This window comes from Neoarius graeffei, chromosome 1, assembly GCF_027579695.1.
Source record: "Neoarius graeffei isolate fNeoGra1 chromosome 1, fNeoGra1.pri, whole genome shotgun sequence".
NCBI classification, from domain to species: Eukaryota; Metazoa; Chordata; class Actinopteri; order Siluriformes; family Ariidae; genus Neoarius; species Neoarius graeffei.
Window position 1 is genome coordinate 62,019,108 of NC_083569.1, and position 17,057 is coordinate 62,036,164.

Genomic DNA, 17,057 nt, shown 5'->3' on the forward strand with positions numbered 1-17,057 from the left:
AACCCCAACTGACCTTTACACCGTATTGCTGTGTATGCACATGTGGACATATTCATTTGTATATCTGGACACACACTCAGACATTTAAATAAAATAAATAAAGCAGCCATTTTTATTAAATAACTACAATGCCAGTGTTTTGGGAGTAGCCTACTGTTCTGTAACCACTAGAGGGGAGGGAAAAAAAATTATATACATAGATATAGATAGAATGGTGGCTCCATTACTTGCCATTAGAATACAGACTGCTGTGTTGAGGCTATTTTCTTCATAAATGAGACTGGAGACACTGAACGGTAAGCTGTGGTGGTTTCATGCTTCAGAATCTCTGGAGAAGCATGCACCACATGTTCGACAAAATCCTGTAGCATGTAATCGGGGCATCATGGGATACAGAAGCAGAACACCGCAGCAGACAGAGCAGGACTTCACTCGTGCGTAATGCACGTTTCAGTACAGCCTGCCAAAGCAGAGAGAGTTAATCCACGGTTGTGAGCTGCTCTGACTCAGAAGGTATGCTAGATTGTTTGTGAAACAGTCAGCCTTGAGGCCATGCAGGCACTCGGGCAGGGAGCTCTCAGCTGCACTGAGCGTGCTTTTGTCAGTACATTTTTTACCCTCATGAAGGATACTCTGGCTAGAACCATTTTTGTGTGTGTGGTGTGTGTGTCCCCTTGTCTTGACATGTCATGCCTGAACAATTTTTTGGTTATGGCAAAAAGGGAAAAATATATTTTTGTGGCTATTCCTTTATGCTGGTCACTTTCTTGTCCTTTATTCCTGATTGCCTCCGTCCCGAAGAACAAAGCCTGTGCATGCAAGCATTCCCGTCACTGAGAATTTATCTTCTCTTCCAAGTCGAACAGCATATTGACGCACAGCAGCAAAGCTATCGTCTATGACTGCATACAAAACAGATGCAATGTTTTTTTTCTCTCATTTTTTGCATAGCCCCCCCCCCCCAATCTGTCCCTCTGAGTTACATGTTGATCCTGGGATTGAGATGCTGGCCTCTTCTGCCCCTCGGACCTGCTTGATCCATCCTGGTGCCCTGTGTCTGGTCGGAGTTTTATCGCCCCACTCCTGTGAAGGACGGCCCCATGAGGACAGTTGAGGGTTATACCTGTTAAAACTGTTAATATTATAGTCAGGCTGTCTGTTGTTGCCCAAATGAGGATGGGTTCCCTTTTGAGTCTGGTTCCTCTCGAGGTTTCTTCCTCATGTCGTCTGAGGGAGTTTTTCCTTGCCACCGTCGCCACAGGCTTGCTCATTGGGGATAGATTAGGGATAAAATTAGCTCATGTTTTAAGTCGTTCAAATTCTGTAAAGCTGCTTTGCGACAATGTTTATTGTTAAAAGCGCTGTACAAATAAACTTGATTGAAACTTGATTGATTGATTGATTGATTGATAAGGAAATGTTAACATGAACACAAAAATTCTTGTTTAACTTGCTGTCATTTTTCCAAAATCTTTAGAAATCAATTTTTTTATTTTGTTTCTGAGTAGCGGGCGACACGGTGGTGTAGTGGTTAGCGCTGTCGCCTCACAGCAAGAAGGTCCAGGTTCGAGCCCTGTGGCTGGCGAGGGCCTTTCTGTGTGGAGTTTGCATGTTCTCCCCGTGTCCGCGTGGGTTTCCTCCGGGTGCTCCGGTTTCCCCCACAGTCCAAAGACATGCAGGTTAGGTTAACTGGTGGCTCTAAATTGAGCGTAGGTGTGAATGTGAGTGTGAATGGTTGTCTGTGTCTATGTGTCAGCCCTGTGATGACCTGGCGACTTGTCCAGGGTGTACCCCGCCTTTCGCCCGTAGTCAGCTGGGATAGGCTCCAGCTCGCCTGCGACCCTGTAGAACAGGATAAAGCGGATACAGATAACGGATGGATGGATCTTCAGTTGATTCTGCAGCTTTGTTTTCTTCCTATACAATCAACCGAGAGTCTCCTTCGCAGTATGTTTTGGATCGTTGACCTGCTGGAAAGTCCACCTCCACCTCAGCATCCAAGTGGATGGCAACAGATTCTTCTCAAAAATCCTTCCAGATGAGAATATCATTCTAATTTACTGAAGCCCATTCGGAAATGTTTTTGGAGGTTTCGAAACAGTGACTGTTCATTTTGTTTCAAACATTAAAAAGGCAAAGTGAGTACAGGAATGCTCAAGTGAATGCCAGCAAATGCTTCAATCCAAAATGGGTCTCGGTGCCATGACCAAATGCCTCCGAAGGCCAAGGTTAATAATGCCTGACAAATGGTGCACTCTACATTTGGTCCCAAAAGTAGCCTATTAAGGGCCCCAAAATAAATCCAACCTCCGTTTCGTTACAACATACAATAAGTCATTGAATCAAAAAGAGCCGTCAGTAGAACAACATGCGGTAGTGCTACACTGCAATCATGACTCAGAGTTAAGGTTATGCCAGCATTTAAGCACACACGGCAGCCATACTCACCGGCAGTCTGGCGTGCTCTATGGGATTGCCCTAAAGAGGAGAGAGAGGAGGAGGAAAGGGACTGTTTTTAGGTCATGGGTCATATTTATGACTGCGCCTTTGGGATGTGATTTAGGGATTATACACAAGACTGATGACCATGCTGTTTTCCAGTTCTTTCATGGAAACCCAAATCCTTTTAGGGCATCACTGCTGGGTGTGTAGCGGGTCGGGCAAGGACAAATCACATGACTGATGAAATGTGGCTTCAGATACCCATTTTCCACTACCCAGATGCTGGTGCTGATTCTGGAGTAGGTTAAAGAAAGGAGCAAATCTTTTCAAGAACTTGAAAGCAAACCATTACATAAACATAGGTGGAGGCTTACTAATAAATGGACTTTGAGGGCTTATTTTATCTTCCAAAGCTGAACCACGCATCTATACACTGAACCAAAGATGATATCTAGGATTACACACGTGCAGGTTTTTGTTGTTCTCTTTTTCTTTTGCAGAGCTTCAAATAAATTAGGAAATATTAGCATTCACACAAAGTTCCTGTTTAGTTTGCGGTCATCTTTTCAAACATTTTTAGCTTTTTTTTTTTTTTGCTCCCGCAACAGAAAAACGTTCAACCCATCATCTGGAGATCAGTAGTTCAAATCCCGATGATGCGACAACGATCCATGAGCTCAAGAGAGCAAAATTGGCCTGTGCTATCAGGGAGGGGTTGCATACTTTCTCTCCTGTCAATTACGACGACGCTAGTCAAACACGGGCATCTGTGAGCTCATGCATATGGAAGTGGGTGGATAGCGCTTTCCACCGAGTGAGTTACGCTGCCCACTAAAGTTGCATAAGTAGCAGTTTGAAAAGATGCGGTCGGCTGGTATAAAGTGTCTCAGAGGAGGCACGTGATGACCTTCATCCTCCCTGGTTGGTAGCTGTTTTGTGATCGGGGAGACGTGTCTGGTTGGTGGGAATTGGCCACATCTAAGTTAGGGAGAATTTTTTTTTATTTTTATCAACAACAAACTTTTCTTTTTAATGGCAATGATGGAAATAACGTGGTTGCTGGATTTATCATGGTGGATAAATGACAGCGGTCTTTGATCCCAGATCAAGAGTATTTCTGTGCTAAAGCGCTAGATCAAGCAGCATTTCCAGAGCCAGCACCAACACTTTTTCTGTGAAAAAAGGAGGACAGCCACCTGCACACCTCTATGCACGCATGGCTGCGTTTTCATGGACATGGAGCGGTCAAGCTAGAGCAGGATGAAGAGAACATTCTAAGAAGAGGATTCAGATGCAAAAACAAGAAAATACAAAAATAAAAAAAATAAATTTCAAGGACTGAGTGAGTATGACTAAAATGATATGTGGATGTGAAAATAAGAGACCACTGGCAAATGCTGCCCCTTCAGCTGAAATCCATCCAAAAATGTGCAGGTTGTTATTTCTGTGAAAAGGGGCACATTCCCCTCAGCCAATGCTGGGTCAGAGGGCATTGTGAGATTTAGGAGATTACAGGAGGGGAAAGGGGGGGGCTGCTGGAAGCAGCTTTCAGCGCCTCAGTCAGGGGACAGAGGCCACTGTGTAACCCCGGGGGCCAGCTCTGGCACTGGGACTCTTAGCTCTGCTAATCCAACAAGGGAAGGATGTTTAGCAGAGGCCCATGGAAGGGAATGTTAAGGAAGGCTTTTGTATGGCTTAAATCCGCTTCAGGTCATGGGTCAAGGCCAGGCTATACCAAGGGCATGAAGTTCCCCAACATGAGCTACATCTAGGTCATGCCATCAGCTCTCTTTAGCTCAATGACAGCTGGGAGGAGAACTTGGAGGCCCTGCACGATGGTTCCCAATCCTCTTACTGCACTGATCTCACTTAACCTCAACTCCAAGTTCAAGTGCAGTGTGCGTATAATCCCCTTTTAAAGCAACAGGCTCGATAGACAAGAGCTCCTTGGAACGTTAAGCCTTTCTAACAACTTTACGTTCCAAGATTCGTCAAGATGTGTGAACATGTAAATGTAAAATAACAAAGGATTTTACAAATGTATGTAATAGCATGGCCAGAATAACTCCATCTGAAGCATGACTGATAAGCGTGCTTTCAGATCGAACATGTTTCGTATTTATAAAAAAAAAAAGCGAAAAAGCATCACTGTACTTGAAAATAAATGAAAATGGAAGCGTCCTGCGTACTGAATGAGAGCGCGCAAACGTATGTGCAGGAGAAAAAGGCTACTCACAGGCAGATGTGTGAACACGGCGAATGTGCTGCAGAGGAAGGCAATGAGGTCACTCAGGTAGTCACTGGCCTGACCCCCACCTTGAGCTGCCATCCAATCATAATCTGCCAGCTGCAGGAACTGATCGATCTTTAGATTCAGGTTAGTGTAGATCTCCTCTTCTGCTGCATGCCTTGCATCCTACACATACCCATACATATACAGACTATAATCTAGCAACAGTAATGGTTATCAAAACAATCCTGCACTATACGTTAACTTGGCAGACAGGGATTAAAAGGGAAAAAAAAAAACCCACCACATTAATGCAGGTAGTATAAAGTCAACTTGTATTCTGTTCTGTTTACATCAATTCATGCAGTGCCAAAGTATGAAAGTGGGTTCTCTCGTACCTTAAAGGTGGAGGTGCCGTACAGTTTGGTGGTGTTCACTGTGTCAGGAGGCACGTTGGTGATGTTGGAAATGAACTCTTCCAGGTAGTGACAGGACATCTCAAGGTGTGTCGTGTTTACGATGATTTGAACCAACTGCATAAAACAGATTCGGTTCCGTGTAATTCAACATGACTATTAGGGTGATTCTCATGAAGCTGCAGTGATCATGTCCAGGACGCATTTTCCAAAATCAATACTTAATTCACATAAACTCTGATATTTTGTGTAAAGAAAATAGGGAGCGCTGTGTGGACAAATGGTTTTCATCATCATATAAACTAATTTTTATATCAATTAAACACAAAAATCTATGGAAATTCTCATTACCGCTATGTGTCCGCATCCCTTTTTTTAAATGTTTACTTTAAATCATATAAAAATTCCTAATTATATAAAAAAAACACAGTGTAAAGTTATTTTAAAACATCTATATTTATGCATAATATTAATATTTTTTGTGTTGAACAAAAAAAGGTACTTGATTTTAAACAAAACTGTGTCCGCACCAAGTGTTTCTCATTACCGTTTCATGATTTCACCCCCCCTATAAAAAGTACACCGTGCCTTTAAATTGATCAGCTATCCCATGATGCATCACTTCAGATACAAGATTCAAAATGGAGACAAGGTCAGTTGCTCACGCTTCTCTTACTTTGTGATATTTATGTTAATGTTGCTAAATCTGTCCTCAGTTACACTGTCTTATCATTACCGTTATGGTTTAATACTCATTACTTTTAAAAATAAAAAAAATATATTATTATTATCACAATATAAGGCTTTAACATGTGGCAAAGTTATAGGTTGCTAGCATTTCAGGTTATTTGTGAAATTAGCCAAGAGGATCTCATTACCGTTACTCAATATTCTTATTACCATGCACTGTGAGGGCAATAAATAAATGTCAAAAAAAATAAAAATAAAGTAATTGTCATGGACTGTGCTGTTCATTTAATGGGATATTTTGTGGAAATATGAAATAAATTGTCAAAAAATGTTTTTAACTCATGATCTAGCTTCATCGTTTACTGTAACGGTGATGAGAATTATTCTGGATCATGTAAGCCTCAAATAAGAATAAAATTCTATTAAAATATTTTTCCATTAAAAAAAGATCAACATGGTAAAGTTCACACTCTATTTTAGGCTCTCAACTTGAAAAAATACTGAAATGAGGTGAAAAACTTTGTTAATGTGAAGGTCTTCATGAGAATCACCCATTAGCGCGTTTTATTTCGTTACAGTTACAAAATGAACAAGTTCAATGTCTAAAAGCTTACAGCAGAGAAGGATGTGCTACTGGTTTAATGCACAGTTTTGCTAAATGCTGCACAGAAAACAAAGCAATTTGAGACCCTGCATATCTTAGCCTGCAGAGTTTCAGGTGGTTCCTAAACTGCTCTTCCTGCAGTGCTCTGCATTGTGAGATGGGATTACTCCGAAACAGAAAACAGGCTGGTCTGAGTTCAGTCAGTGAGCCAAGGTTCAAGGGTGCAAAGGCAGGACAGGGCTGTCAGCAACCATGCAAGGCGCAATGGACTAATTTAGGCCAGACCTCAGTATGGACACTTTCCCTAGGCTCGCTACACCCTGCATGGGGGAAGCTCCAGCACACAGCCTGGGTCAAACAGCCAAACCTCCACACAACCAGTGAACTACAGAAGCTGGAGGTTTCAGATATCCGATCTGGCATTAAACACATAGGTGTGCGTGCGCGTGTGTGTTAGGGGGAGGGGTTGGAAGCGTTTTTCACCAGAGAGAGGTAGCATGAGAGTGGGCAAGCGGCGTGTTGCCCTTTCTATGAACTACGTCAAAAATCATAACCAAAACTCCCCTGCTCTTTACCCCACATCTTTGGCTCTCTTCAATCAGTGGCACCCAGCTGAACTTTCTATCTGGAGTGGTAAGATTATAAACAGGGCTGAAAGGAAGCGGGAAGCTAACATTTCTGCATCGATAGTGGTTGGAACAGACTAAACACACTCAAGAGAGAGCCACAGTCGGCTGAACAGAGAGCAAGGCGGAGCAAGGGCAATGGTAGGTATAATGGGGTACTTTAGAAGGTGCAAAAAGCGTGCTTCCCTGTCTGAACATTTAAAAAAAAAGTGCATTACACTCAGACTAGGTGGAATTTGCTCAAAAAAAAAAAAAGCTCGGCATGAGACATTGCCCAAGAATCTGCATCCAGCCAGTGTGCAAGTGATGCACTGTTCATGTTAACGCACCAGCTTTTTCAAATTTAAGTGCACTGAACTTTAATACTGGCCCACCTATAAGAGCCCATAAAGCATCTCACCTCTGCTAATCCCACATTCTTCTTCTTGATGGCATACTGCAGGGAGTTACTGAGGGTTCTTGTGAGCAGCAGGTTAGTAGACTTGCGTATCATGTCGTCAATTTCTGTAGAACTGAAGCCAAAAATACCTTGATTAAATAAACCGGTATACTAGGTAAACAAATATACTAACCTATAGACATGAGGCAGAAGATTTCTTTGCCTAAACACTGGACAGCTGAAACGAGCAGTGAATACACTCAAATAATTAAAACATTTATATAAACTGTAGAAAGCAGACACATGATAATGGGTCCGTCTCAGAAACTGGTCTCTCATTTGGGACATTATGGTCAAAAAATAAATTTTCTAATTTTACTATTTTTTTGCATTTACCGAACACTCAATGTTTCTGTTGTCATGTTTAACAAGAATAAAGACATCATCTTGCTTTATCTGGCCTCCACTGTGGAACATTATTTTGATTACAACTCAAATGCTTTTGTGAAATTGATTTACAGATAAAATAACTACATCATGAAGAATTAAAGCTCCTCCTTCACAGATGAGTGAAAATACTGAATAAATTTCCTCTTTTTGATTGCTTGGGTTAAAAATGCCAAGTTATGATGACTGAATTGATTATTCACTTAAATATGAATAATATGATACATTTTGGGTATTTGATATGGCGAAATAGGACACAATGAAAAATCAAGAACACACCGGAAAGATGAGAATAACGGCGCTGGTAAAAGAACAGCGACTGTACCGGCTGAAGGTCGCGTGGGTCTCTGCTGCGGCGCGCGAGCAATGGGACATCACTACCGCACCGGACGGAGCGCGAGGCGGGGGCGGGGCAAAATGACTGGCCGTAGATTCTATCACAAGTTCGATCTGAATTGACCATGGTTGCAAAATACGCAAAACACTACGAAATATGAACGCAAGATGAAAAAGAAACATTCTATTGCCTTATACTGCAAGACTAAAACAAAAAACTGTCAAAACTCACCTTTTCAGTGATAACGTCCGAACAGATCACCCGCGTAACAGAAAGACCGCAAATGGAAGCACGATCAACTTCTAACTGTTGGAGTGGAAAATTCCATTCTACACATGCAAATTGTTAACGTGTGTCCTTCCCCGCACACAAATAACACGCTACGGTAAAAAAAAAAAGACCACGACTCATTTTATAGCTCAGAAATTCAGACAAGACCAGCTACCATTGTAACACATTCTGTAAGAAACATATTCTATACCTAACTTTCAGCTTTCGTTTTAAAAAAAACAAAATCGCAGCTTTATAACAATTTTTATATGGCGTAGTGATTTTAAGTTACTACTTTTGGTGAGGTCGTGACCTTGACCCCGAGGCTTTCCGTTTAGATCAAAACACACGATCGTATTGGTTTTGCGGAAAACGGAGTTACGACGGAGATCAAATATTTTGCATGATGTTTTATTACGGTTATGATTATTCTGTGAGCGCACCAATCCTTAGGTGTATAAAGTTACAACTTAAAATACAATTAGTGATAACTGTAGACTTTTCAGTGGACTACAAGCTTTTTAAGGGAATGCGATGGAGTCAACCATTCATCATGTCCCAGATCAAGCCGCCATTTTTCCACAAATTTGCAGAATTTTGGCCAAATTCTGAAGAGTATTCACATCAAAGATTTAGTTTTATCGGTATTATTTCTTTCATCATTTTATTTCAAATTAAAACCAACATTACCATTCAAAACCGGATAGTTTACTGACTGAGTATATTTAGTGGGGTACCCCCACAGTACCCAGTTTCTGAGACAGACCCTAATACAAGTCTATTAATATTTAAGTGTAGAGCTCGTTCATCAGTGGCCTACAATTATTCAGACCTTTTGAGAACTGAAACAAATAAGAAGTTCTCTGGGATGGATTGCAATCTTCATTATTCTGAGGCAAACCGACCAACCCGCAAGCCCGAATGTCTAATTACCCCAGCTCTCGACAAAAGAACCAGAACCCAGGTTTGAGAATGAATGAGATGCAACAAAACAGAGCCAGAAATAGATCAAGAGAGAGACGAGGAGCACACAGATGGGGATCTACAACAATGAATGACACCTTGTGGCCTGCAACTCTACATACTCCAACGCTGGAGATGAAGCAAACCACATCAGCATACACGGACCATAAATCAGAAAATCAACACAGCGAGGAGAATAGAGAAAGATCACTTCTCTTTTCCACTCTCGCTGTGGAAGAGTGAATTTTGATGGAGAGTGGGTCAGGAAATGGCACAAGTGGGGCTAATTATGCAGTGAATTATCCTTGTTACCATAAGTACAGCTGGAAGCATCTTCTCTACCAAGAAAGAGAGAGATGAGAACAATGTGTCTTCACCATGTAAATTAGCAGAAAACAAGAGTGCAATGGCTTTTTCTCTCTGGGTACCAAACACATTCCTTATAAATTACTAAATTGTCTCACACTGTGTCAAGAGAGGCAAAGAAGGAATTTCAGAAACATTCTCTCCTCAGTGGGGGGAAAGAATTTCCTTCAACTTGGCAATAAGATGGACAGAGCAGGAGCGGAAAAAAGTGATGAGAGAAGGACGAATGGCTTTCAATGGGAATAGCGCAAATGAAGCAACAATACTGGTTCAGGCCTAATGACAAGCAGGCAGGAAACTAACTACGTCGTCCTGTGGAAGTCTCAGACCACAAATGTGGTGTCAGAGGGGAGGAAAAAAAAAGATTAAAACACTGGAAATACACAAATTAGAGCAATCAATTCTGTTCGTTCTTTCATTGATTCACTTAGTGTGGCAGACCAATGGCCAACATATATACCATAAAATATCTTAATATAAGGTCTCGCTAAAACTGTAGAGGTCATGTAGAGGGAAGTGGCTGGAAATCAGCAGGCTAATTAAGTCCATTAGACAAACAAAAGGAAGGAAATGTGTGTGCAGAGGAGGAGAGAAAGATGGATTGTATTGTACTGAATCTTTGTTCACTGATTCATCAAATGCAGTTTAAAAGCCAAGCTAGCTGTCTGTTTATGGACTATTGAACCATCACATTCATGCACATCAGGACCTGCATGGAGTAAAGGTTAGCTGCTACATGGAACTGCTTCAACATCTGTAAAACAACTTCAAAAATGCATCCTTTCTCACTTGGGGTTCAAGATTCAGCAGACATTCAGATGGGAGACATTTTGAATGTTAAGAGAAATTCCTCGAGTCTGGTCCAACCACCTGCACATGGGCCAGCGCAAACTCCCCCCCCTTACTGCACCTCATCTTAATATTAGCGGAGAGAAACCACAAGGCCTAATTGCCTCCGGTGGAATAGTCTGGGTAGGATGCAGAATCAATGCTCCTCTCCTTTGGTCTGTCAGTCACAGGTTTCCATTTCCTGTAGCACGAGCTTGACCCCTGCATCCTCACACATGCACACAACTATGCACAGATGCGCATGCAGACACATGCATGTATACACACAGATTCCCTTACCAGAAGCTCCATTTCAGCTCTGTCTGGGCCTCATTGTTCTGCTCCTGTGCTAACAAGGACGCGGCTTTGCAGAGAAATACGTGTCTAATCTGTGAAAACCCATCTTGCAAAGTTCTTATTTGATCGCACGGCTAAATTAACACCAAGAGTAAGGGCTTTATTTGGAGCTCTGCGACCCCACATGTTGAAGCACGGTCTTTCCACGCCCCAGCCAAAATAAAAGGGGAATGTTTATTTTTGAATTTTAACAGACACCCTGAACACAAAGATTGGCCGCGTTCAAGATTGGCCATGTTCAGAAAAAAAAAAAAAAAACACCAGACACACAGAGAACAAGTCTGGTGGCTGTGGTGATGAAGAGAATGAGAACGGGAGAAGTCAAACTGTGGCCGCAGATAGAGAGGCCACTAGAGGAACAAGAGGCCACAGCACCATCAAACTACTGATTTCTTCTAACATATGATCTCACAGAGCTGTTTTATGTTTCCAGATTTGGAGGCTCTCTCAAACCTCATTCACGTTAAGTTAAGCTGAATGGCCTTCAAGATCCAGACGAAGTAATGGCCAAGTGCGAGTGGCTAAATTCATGAGTCAACAATGCAGTGCAGCTCGAGCCAGATAAGGTCCGATTTTAGAGAGTCACCTTAGTTGTCTTGTTTACTGATATTAATATACAAAACCTCAAGTGATCTGAGGATTTCCTGTCTCATCATCCAAATGGATATCAGCTGGCCTCAGAGACTTGGATATTAGCAATCGCATGTTTGGCCCCGTCTTTGACGTAAATCACTGCTGTTTGATAACTGATATGTAATTTGATAGGACAAAAGACATGGTGGCTTTTCACTGACCTCATTACTAGCAACTCACACCTTATACATACAAGACCAACAAGCCAGATCAATTTCTGAGGCAACCAGACCTGACATGTTGAGAGAGAATCCAAAGCAGACTCGAAGCTGTGCAAGTTCTTGCTTCTTACTGCAATCAGCGGAGGCCCAACGCTTTGTCTGGCCGGAAGCACTGAAGTCAATAGCACTGTGCTTGTGGCCTCCGACCTTGACCTTGTAGCGTGGCATGGTTACTGGTGCTGTGCCGGATCTGCTGGTTCAAGTATTTCAGAATCTGCTGATATCCCAGGAATTTGGTTCCACAACAGTTTTGCTGTCAGAGTTTATACAGAATGGTGATTTTAAAAAATAAATAAATTCCACTAAGCAGTAGTTCCTCAGGCGAAAATGACTTGTTCAACACCTCTGAGAGGTCAGAGGAGACTGGGTGAAGCTGAAAGGAAGACTATGGTAACCCAAATAACCAGACTTTACAATTGTGGTGAGCAGAAAAGCATCTCCGAATGCACAACAAAGCTGATCCTCACTGTAGATGGGCTACAGCAGCAGGAAGACCACAGTGGGCACGGGCTCACTGAACCTGGACAGCTGAAGGAAAAACACCAGCTGATTTTTCTAACTGTATAATAGTAGCGATGTTATGCCGAAAACATTTTAAAAGGCAAAGAAAATAAGTTCCTGGAGTCACTTGTGAAAAAGGACGAGATGGACAACAACAATGCCCATTCGTCAAAGTAAACTTGAGGTAATAAGGGAATTTTTCTTGTATCAGCTTGCATGATAGATTTGCAGCTCACCGTGTGAAGGGGCCATGCAAGTAGGCTGGTAATGTTATTAATTAAATGTGAATGATTTATAAATTACAACCCTAAGTCAGAAAAAGCTGGGAGGGTATGTTGAAATTAAAACTGAAACAATGATTTGGAAACCATCTTCAACTTCACTTGTATCGGACTCAAGACAATACAACAGCACATGTTCTAACTCCTGATTTATTAGGTTTTTTTAAGGGTTGTTTTACAATCAGGGTACGCAAGCTAAAAATCACATTTAACACTTATCTTCAATATCAAAAGGCTTGACTAAATAAACTTGGTTGTTTATTGTAGCCCTGTGATGGCGCTATTTACCATGCAAAAAAAAATTTGGTGATAACGTTATTTTTGGTGAATGTATGGCAATATATGTCACATTTAGCAAAATTACTCGTGTCATTTAGAAAAAGTGCTTTTTTGACCACAGGTAGCTCCAAAAGGGATGCACTTAAATCATTCTTTATACCATAAAACAAATATTTGGTTCCATATCATTGGAAACATAGTTAAGTTTTAACATTGAATGTCAGTAAGTTTTCAGACTATTTTGATCAAATTAGTATGTAATTGTGTCAAAAAAAATGTCCTCTCTGAGACAGCTAATTTTTCAATATAAAATAACATATCTAAAATGATGATTTTCATCCTAAAATGTGGTCAAGATATTGGGACATAAACATTAGAGACAACTAACACAAAGCTTACAGCCTTATATTTAAAAGCACTATGGAAGTAGTGGATACTGAATTGTCAAAAAAAAAAAGTCCTCTCCGAGAATCACTTCATTTGTTTCTCCCAGCCCTGCTTAAAGCTACACTTAATCTTCTTTATCTTATAGCAGATTACACAAAACTACCATACACACACGTCAAAAAATTACCTAAAATCTGTTCTTTAACTTGTCCTTCACTTAAAAACTGGTACAAGAACCAGTTTGAATCAATTTGAATTTTGGACCCCTGTGACACAAACTTTGTACCCTGATTGTAAAACAACCCTTAAATAAACAAACATTTATTTCAATTTTGATTCTTGCAACACCTTTTAAAAAAAAAAAAAAGGGGTTGGGATGATAAAGTATTTACCACAATGCACGGGCGATTGCTCTAAGACAACGAGGGAGGCTCAGCCTCCTCTAAAAATGACGAACATCGTGTAGGATGAATTGCGCTAGGCTTATGTTATAGCCGACCTTATAACATTGCTATTTCAGATCCAGAATCATAGAAATATATGTGCTCAACCCACTACAGTGCGAAATCATTCCGTTATAACTTTCCCCAGTTCGCCTAATGTGTGCGTGAGTTTTTCCCCCTCGTGACAGCGCAATGCAGCCCAGCCTCAGTGCACTTCAGTGGCATTTGGGAGCTCTGCGCTTTTCAATCTCAAAATGCAAGACGGTTATTGGACAAATACTGCGAAAACGCCCGCCCACGGACTCCCAGCCTCACAGTAGGAGGGACATGGCAAAGCTTTCCGCGAGGAGACTGGTGAAAGCGGCCGGATATTTTCTTTGATTGACAGCTCATTTCAAATATAGACAGGCAGCGGTGAATTTCAGTTCAGTCTCATGCGGATTCGCAAGTGGTGTGGTGTATTGTAAGAGATCAGCTTACATTTCGATTTCATTCATTACATACGGTTTCTACCAGCTTTTTTAGTTTGTATATATTTTCAGTGTAAATAAAGTGTAAATATAGTGTTGTCAAGTTTGCTATCTTAGTTCCAGAAATTTCGTTTATTTGAGTGACTGAACTTGAACTTGAGGGGGCTAGTCAGCTAGCAAGAAAGCTGCACACGGATGCCAAGCATTGCTGATTTAATTTTGGCGAAGCCATTTGCCAGTCTTCCTTTCGAGGAAAAAATTTAAAATTAAAGAGCAGGGTAGACCAACGCCTCAAATTGACTTGGTGAAAAAGGTAGGGAATAATACTCGTTCCTTTCAGCTCTCCTGGTACGAGAAAGTGAATTGGCTAACAGCAAGTGACCCACATCAACAACAGTAAATAGGCTACTTTAGTAATATGTCATGGATGGACCAAAAATATAGAATCTATTTAAAATGTTTATGCTGAGTATATTATATTGGAATATATATTTCTCTGGATATGAATTAAACACAGCTACAATTTGGAAAACATTTTTAAACAAAAACACAGCCGAGAACATTTCACACTACAGACCTGGATTAAAAGTGAAGGGTTATCAAAATTGTCAATAAAACATTTCTCAGTCAAAATAAGTAAAATATAGGGAAAGTGTCATTGAATGAAACGTGTGGCACCCAGCTCTGTGTTTGGCTCCCCAAGGTCAGTGCTTGTGCCTATTCCAGAACACTCTGCTGTTACTGCTGAGGTTCCTGACAAAGAGCTGCTTTCAATAATGATCAATTTTTAAACAACATGCCACAATTTTAAAATATAAAATGTTAAAATATACCCCCCCAACACCACCATATTGGACAGTAGGCTAATGGGCCAAAAGAACCTGTTATTTCACAGTTTGTGACGCTGCCAACAATCAGCCAGATCAGAGGCAAGAGTATGGGCAAAATTGATGTTTTTTTTCTTTTTAAATCTGGAAATATCGTAACCGACCAGCCTCCCCTGTTTGAAAGACTACCAGCCACCACTGGCACAATGTAATGCTGCCATTCCTTCTTACAACACTTCAAAGCTGTTTCGGGACTGAAGATACCAAGTGATATTTTTGTCCCATTCTTCCTGCAAATAGCGCTTAGTGTGTGCAACAGTACGGGGTCGTGAAGGTATGCATTTTCTCTATTGGTATGCATTTTCCATACCATCCCAGCCTTTTCTGATTTGAGGTTGCAATTAAATGTATACATTTCACCATTGCTACTGCCATATCTGCAGCGGTCCAGAGAGTTTCTCATCCTATGCAGTCCTTCTGTATGTGGCTTTTAGACACGTGTCGTAGAAACGGTCACACCGATTTCATTCAAAAAATTCTAACCACGGAAGAACTTTGAAGCTGACCGTCTTTGGTAACAATGGCACATCTCATTATGCTCAGACCAGTGATCCAAACTCACGACCAAATTTCCCCCCCCCCCCCGATGTGTGATTTTCATCACAGTAGAAAAACAGGGCCAAAAGTAATATAACGTAACGCCAGCTTTATTTTAAATTACAGGTTTCTGTATGCAAGTAGTGTACCACATCCTTGTTCTTCTGATACCTAAAGTATAGCTGGCAAATACGTTCAAGATTAGCCTAAATGCGCATCATCTCCCTTACCCCTAAAGCTCTACTGATATTCTGATATGTTGAAGAACCTGTTAAAAATGTACCCATAACCCATTTGTCAGGAACACTATTAAAGTCTGGTACAAAATACAAGCAGATTTTATATACCATGGTGTCGGATATATCAGGTTTTACACTAATATGGGAAAACCATAGATTCTCTCCAGAGAGACGACCCTGATTTTAGATCCTGAACAGAGTGAGGGATTAGCAAAATTATGGACATGTCTACCAATAGCGATCTACTTTATAGTTTTGAGGATTTGCAAAGAAAATCACTTAAAACTCCTACAAATTAAGAGTTATATTAACAGCACTTAAACTTTCCCTTTATAAACCTCCTTTGTCCAGCCTTGAGGGGGAAAAAAAAAAAACATACTAGATAATATCTTCAAGGTCGTGGCCAGGTTTCCCTCCTGCACAAAATGACTGTAGACAAATCTAAAGGATCCTCGTGCAACAGCAGACTGGCGTGGTCTAGCGACTTAGATGTAGAAATCTCTGAAGATGTCTGGAAGAGAGTTTGTCAACAGGCACAAAGCCAAGCTTTAAACTGATAGAATTTAAATAGATCATGCACACATACATAACTCTCCTCATTGTTACATCGCTATAATAATAATAATAATAATCCTGATTTCTGTATTAAATCATCTTTTGGCTGCTCCCGATTAGGGGTCGCCACAGCGGATCTCGCCACAGTCTCCATTGCTCCCTGACTTCCGCATCCTTCTCTACCACACCTGCCACTTTCATGTCCTCTCTCACCACATCCATGAATCTCCTCTTTGGCCTTCCTCGTTTTCGTGTGCCTGGCAGCTCCATCCTCAACATTCTCCTTCCCACATGCTCTGCATCTCTTCTCAGGATGTGCCCATACCATCTCTCTTAGCTTCATTCCCAAGCTCTCCACATGTGCTGTCCCTCTGATCTGCTCGTTCCTTATCCTGTCCAACCTCAACATCCTCAACTTTGCCTCCTGTCTCTTTGTTAAGGGTACGGTCTCCAATCCAGACATCATAGCTGGTCTCACGGCCTAAAAAAAGGGCACATTATTCCACTGCCTTCAGAATTACCCAAAAAATGTTTAATTCTGGGAAAAGGCCATACAAACTAGATCTGACATTATCTCTATTCAGCTGCTTGTCTGTCCTCGGGTACTCATCCTTGGACTACTCCCAACGGAGTTATGATTGTCAGGTGCAAATAAAAAGATATGCGCAC

The 17,057-nt window shown here is 41.3% G+C and overlaps 1 protein-coding gene across 4 annotated transcripts in view; it reads right to left on the reverse strand.

The window, feature by feature from the left end:
• Positions 1-17,057, reverse strand: part of exoc6b (exocyst complex component 6B) — a 241,432-nt gene that overhangs the window by 59,786 nt on the left and 164,589 nt on the right. For all 4 annotated transcript variants that reach the window (XM_060936134.1, XM_060936143.1, XM_060936117.1 and 1 more), the window contains 3 exons: positions 7,409-7,520; positions 5,071-5,205; positions 4,679-4,858 (listed from right to left, as the gene is read on the reverse strand). In XM_060936134.1, the coding sequence (XP_060792117.1) occupies positions 4,679-4,858; positions 5,071-5,205; positions 7,409-7,520 (427 nt within the window). The remainder of the gene's footprint in view (positions 1-4,678; positions 4,859-5,070; positions 5,206-7,408; positions 7,521-17,057) is intronic.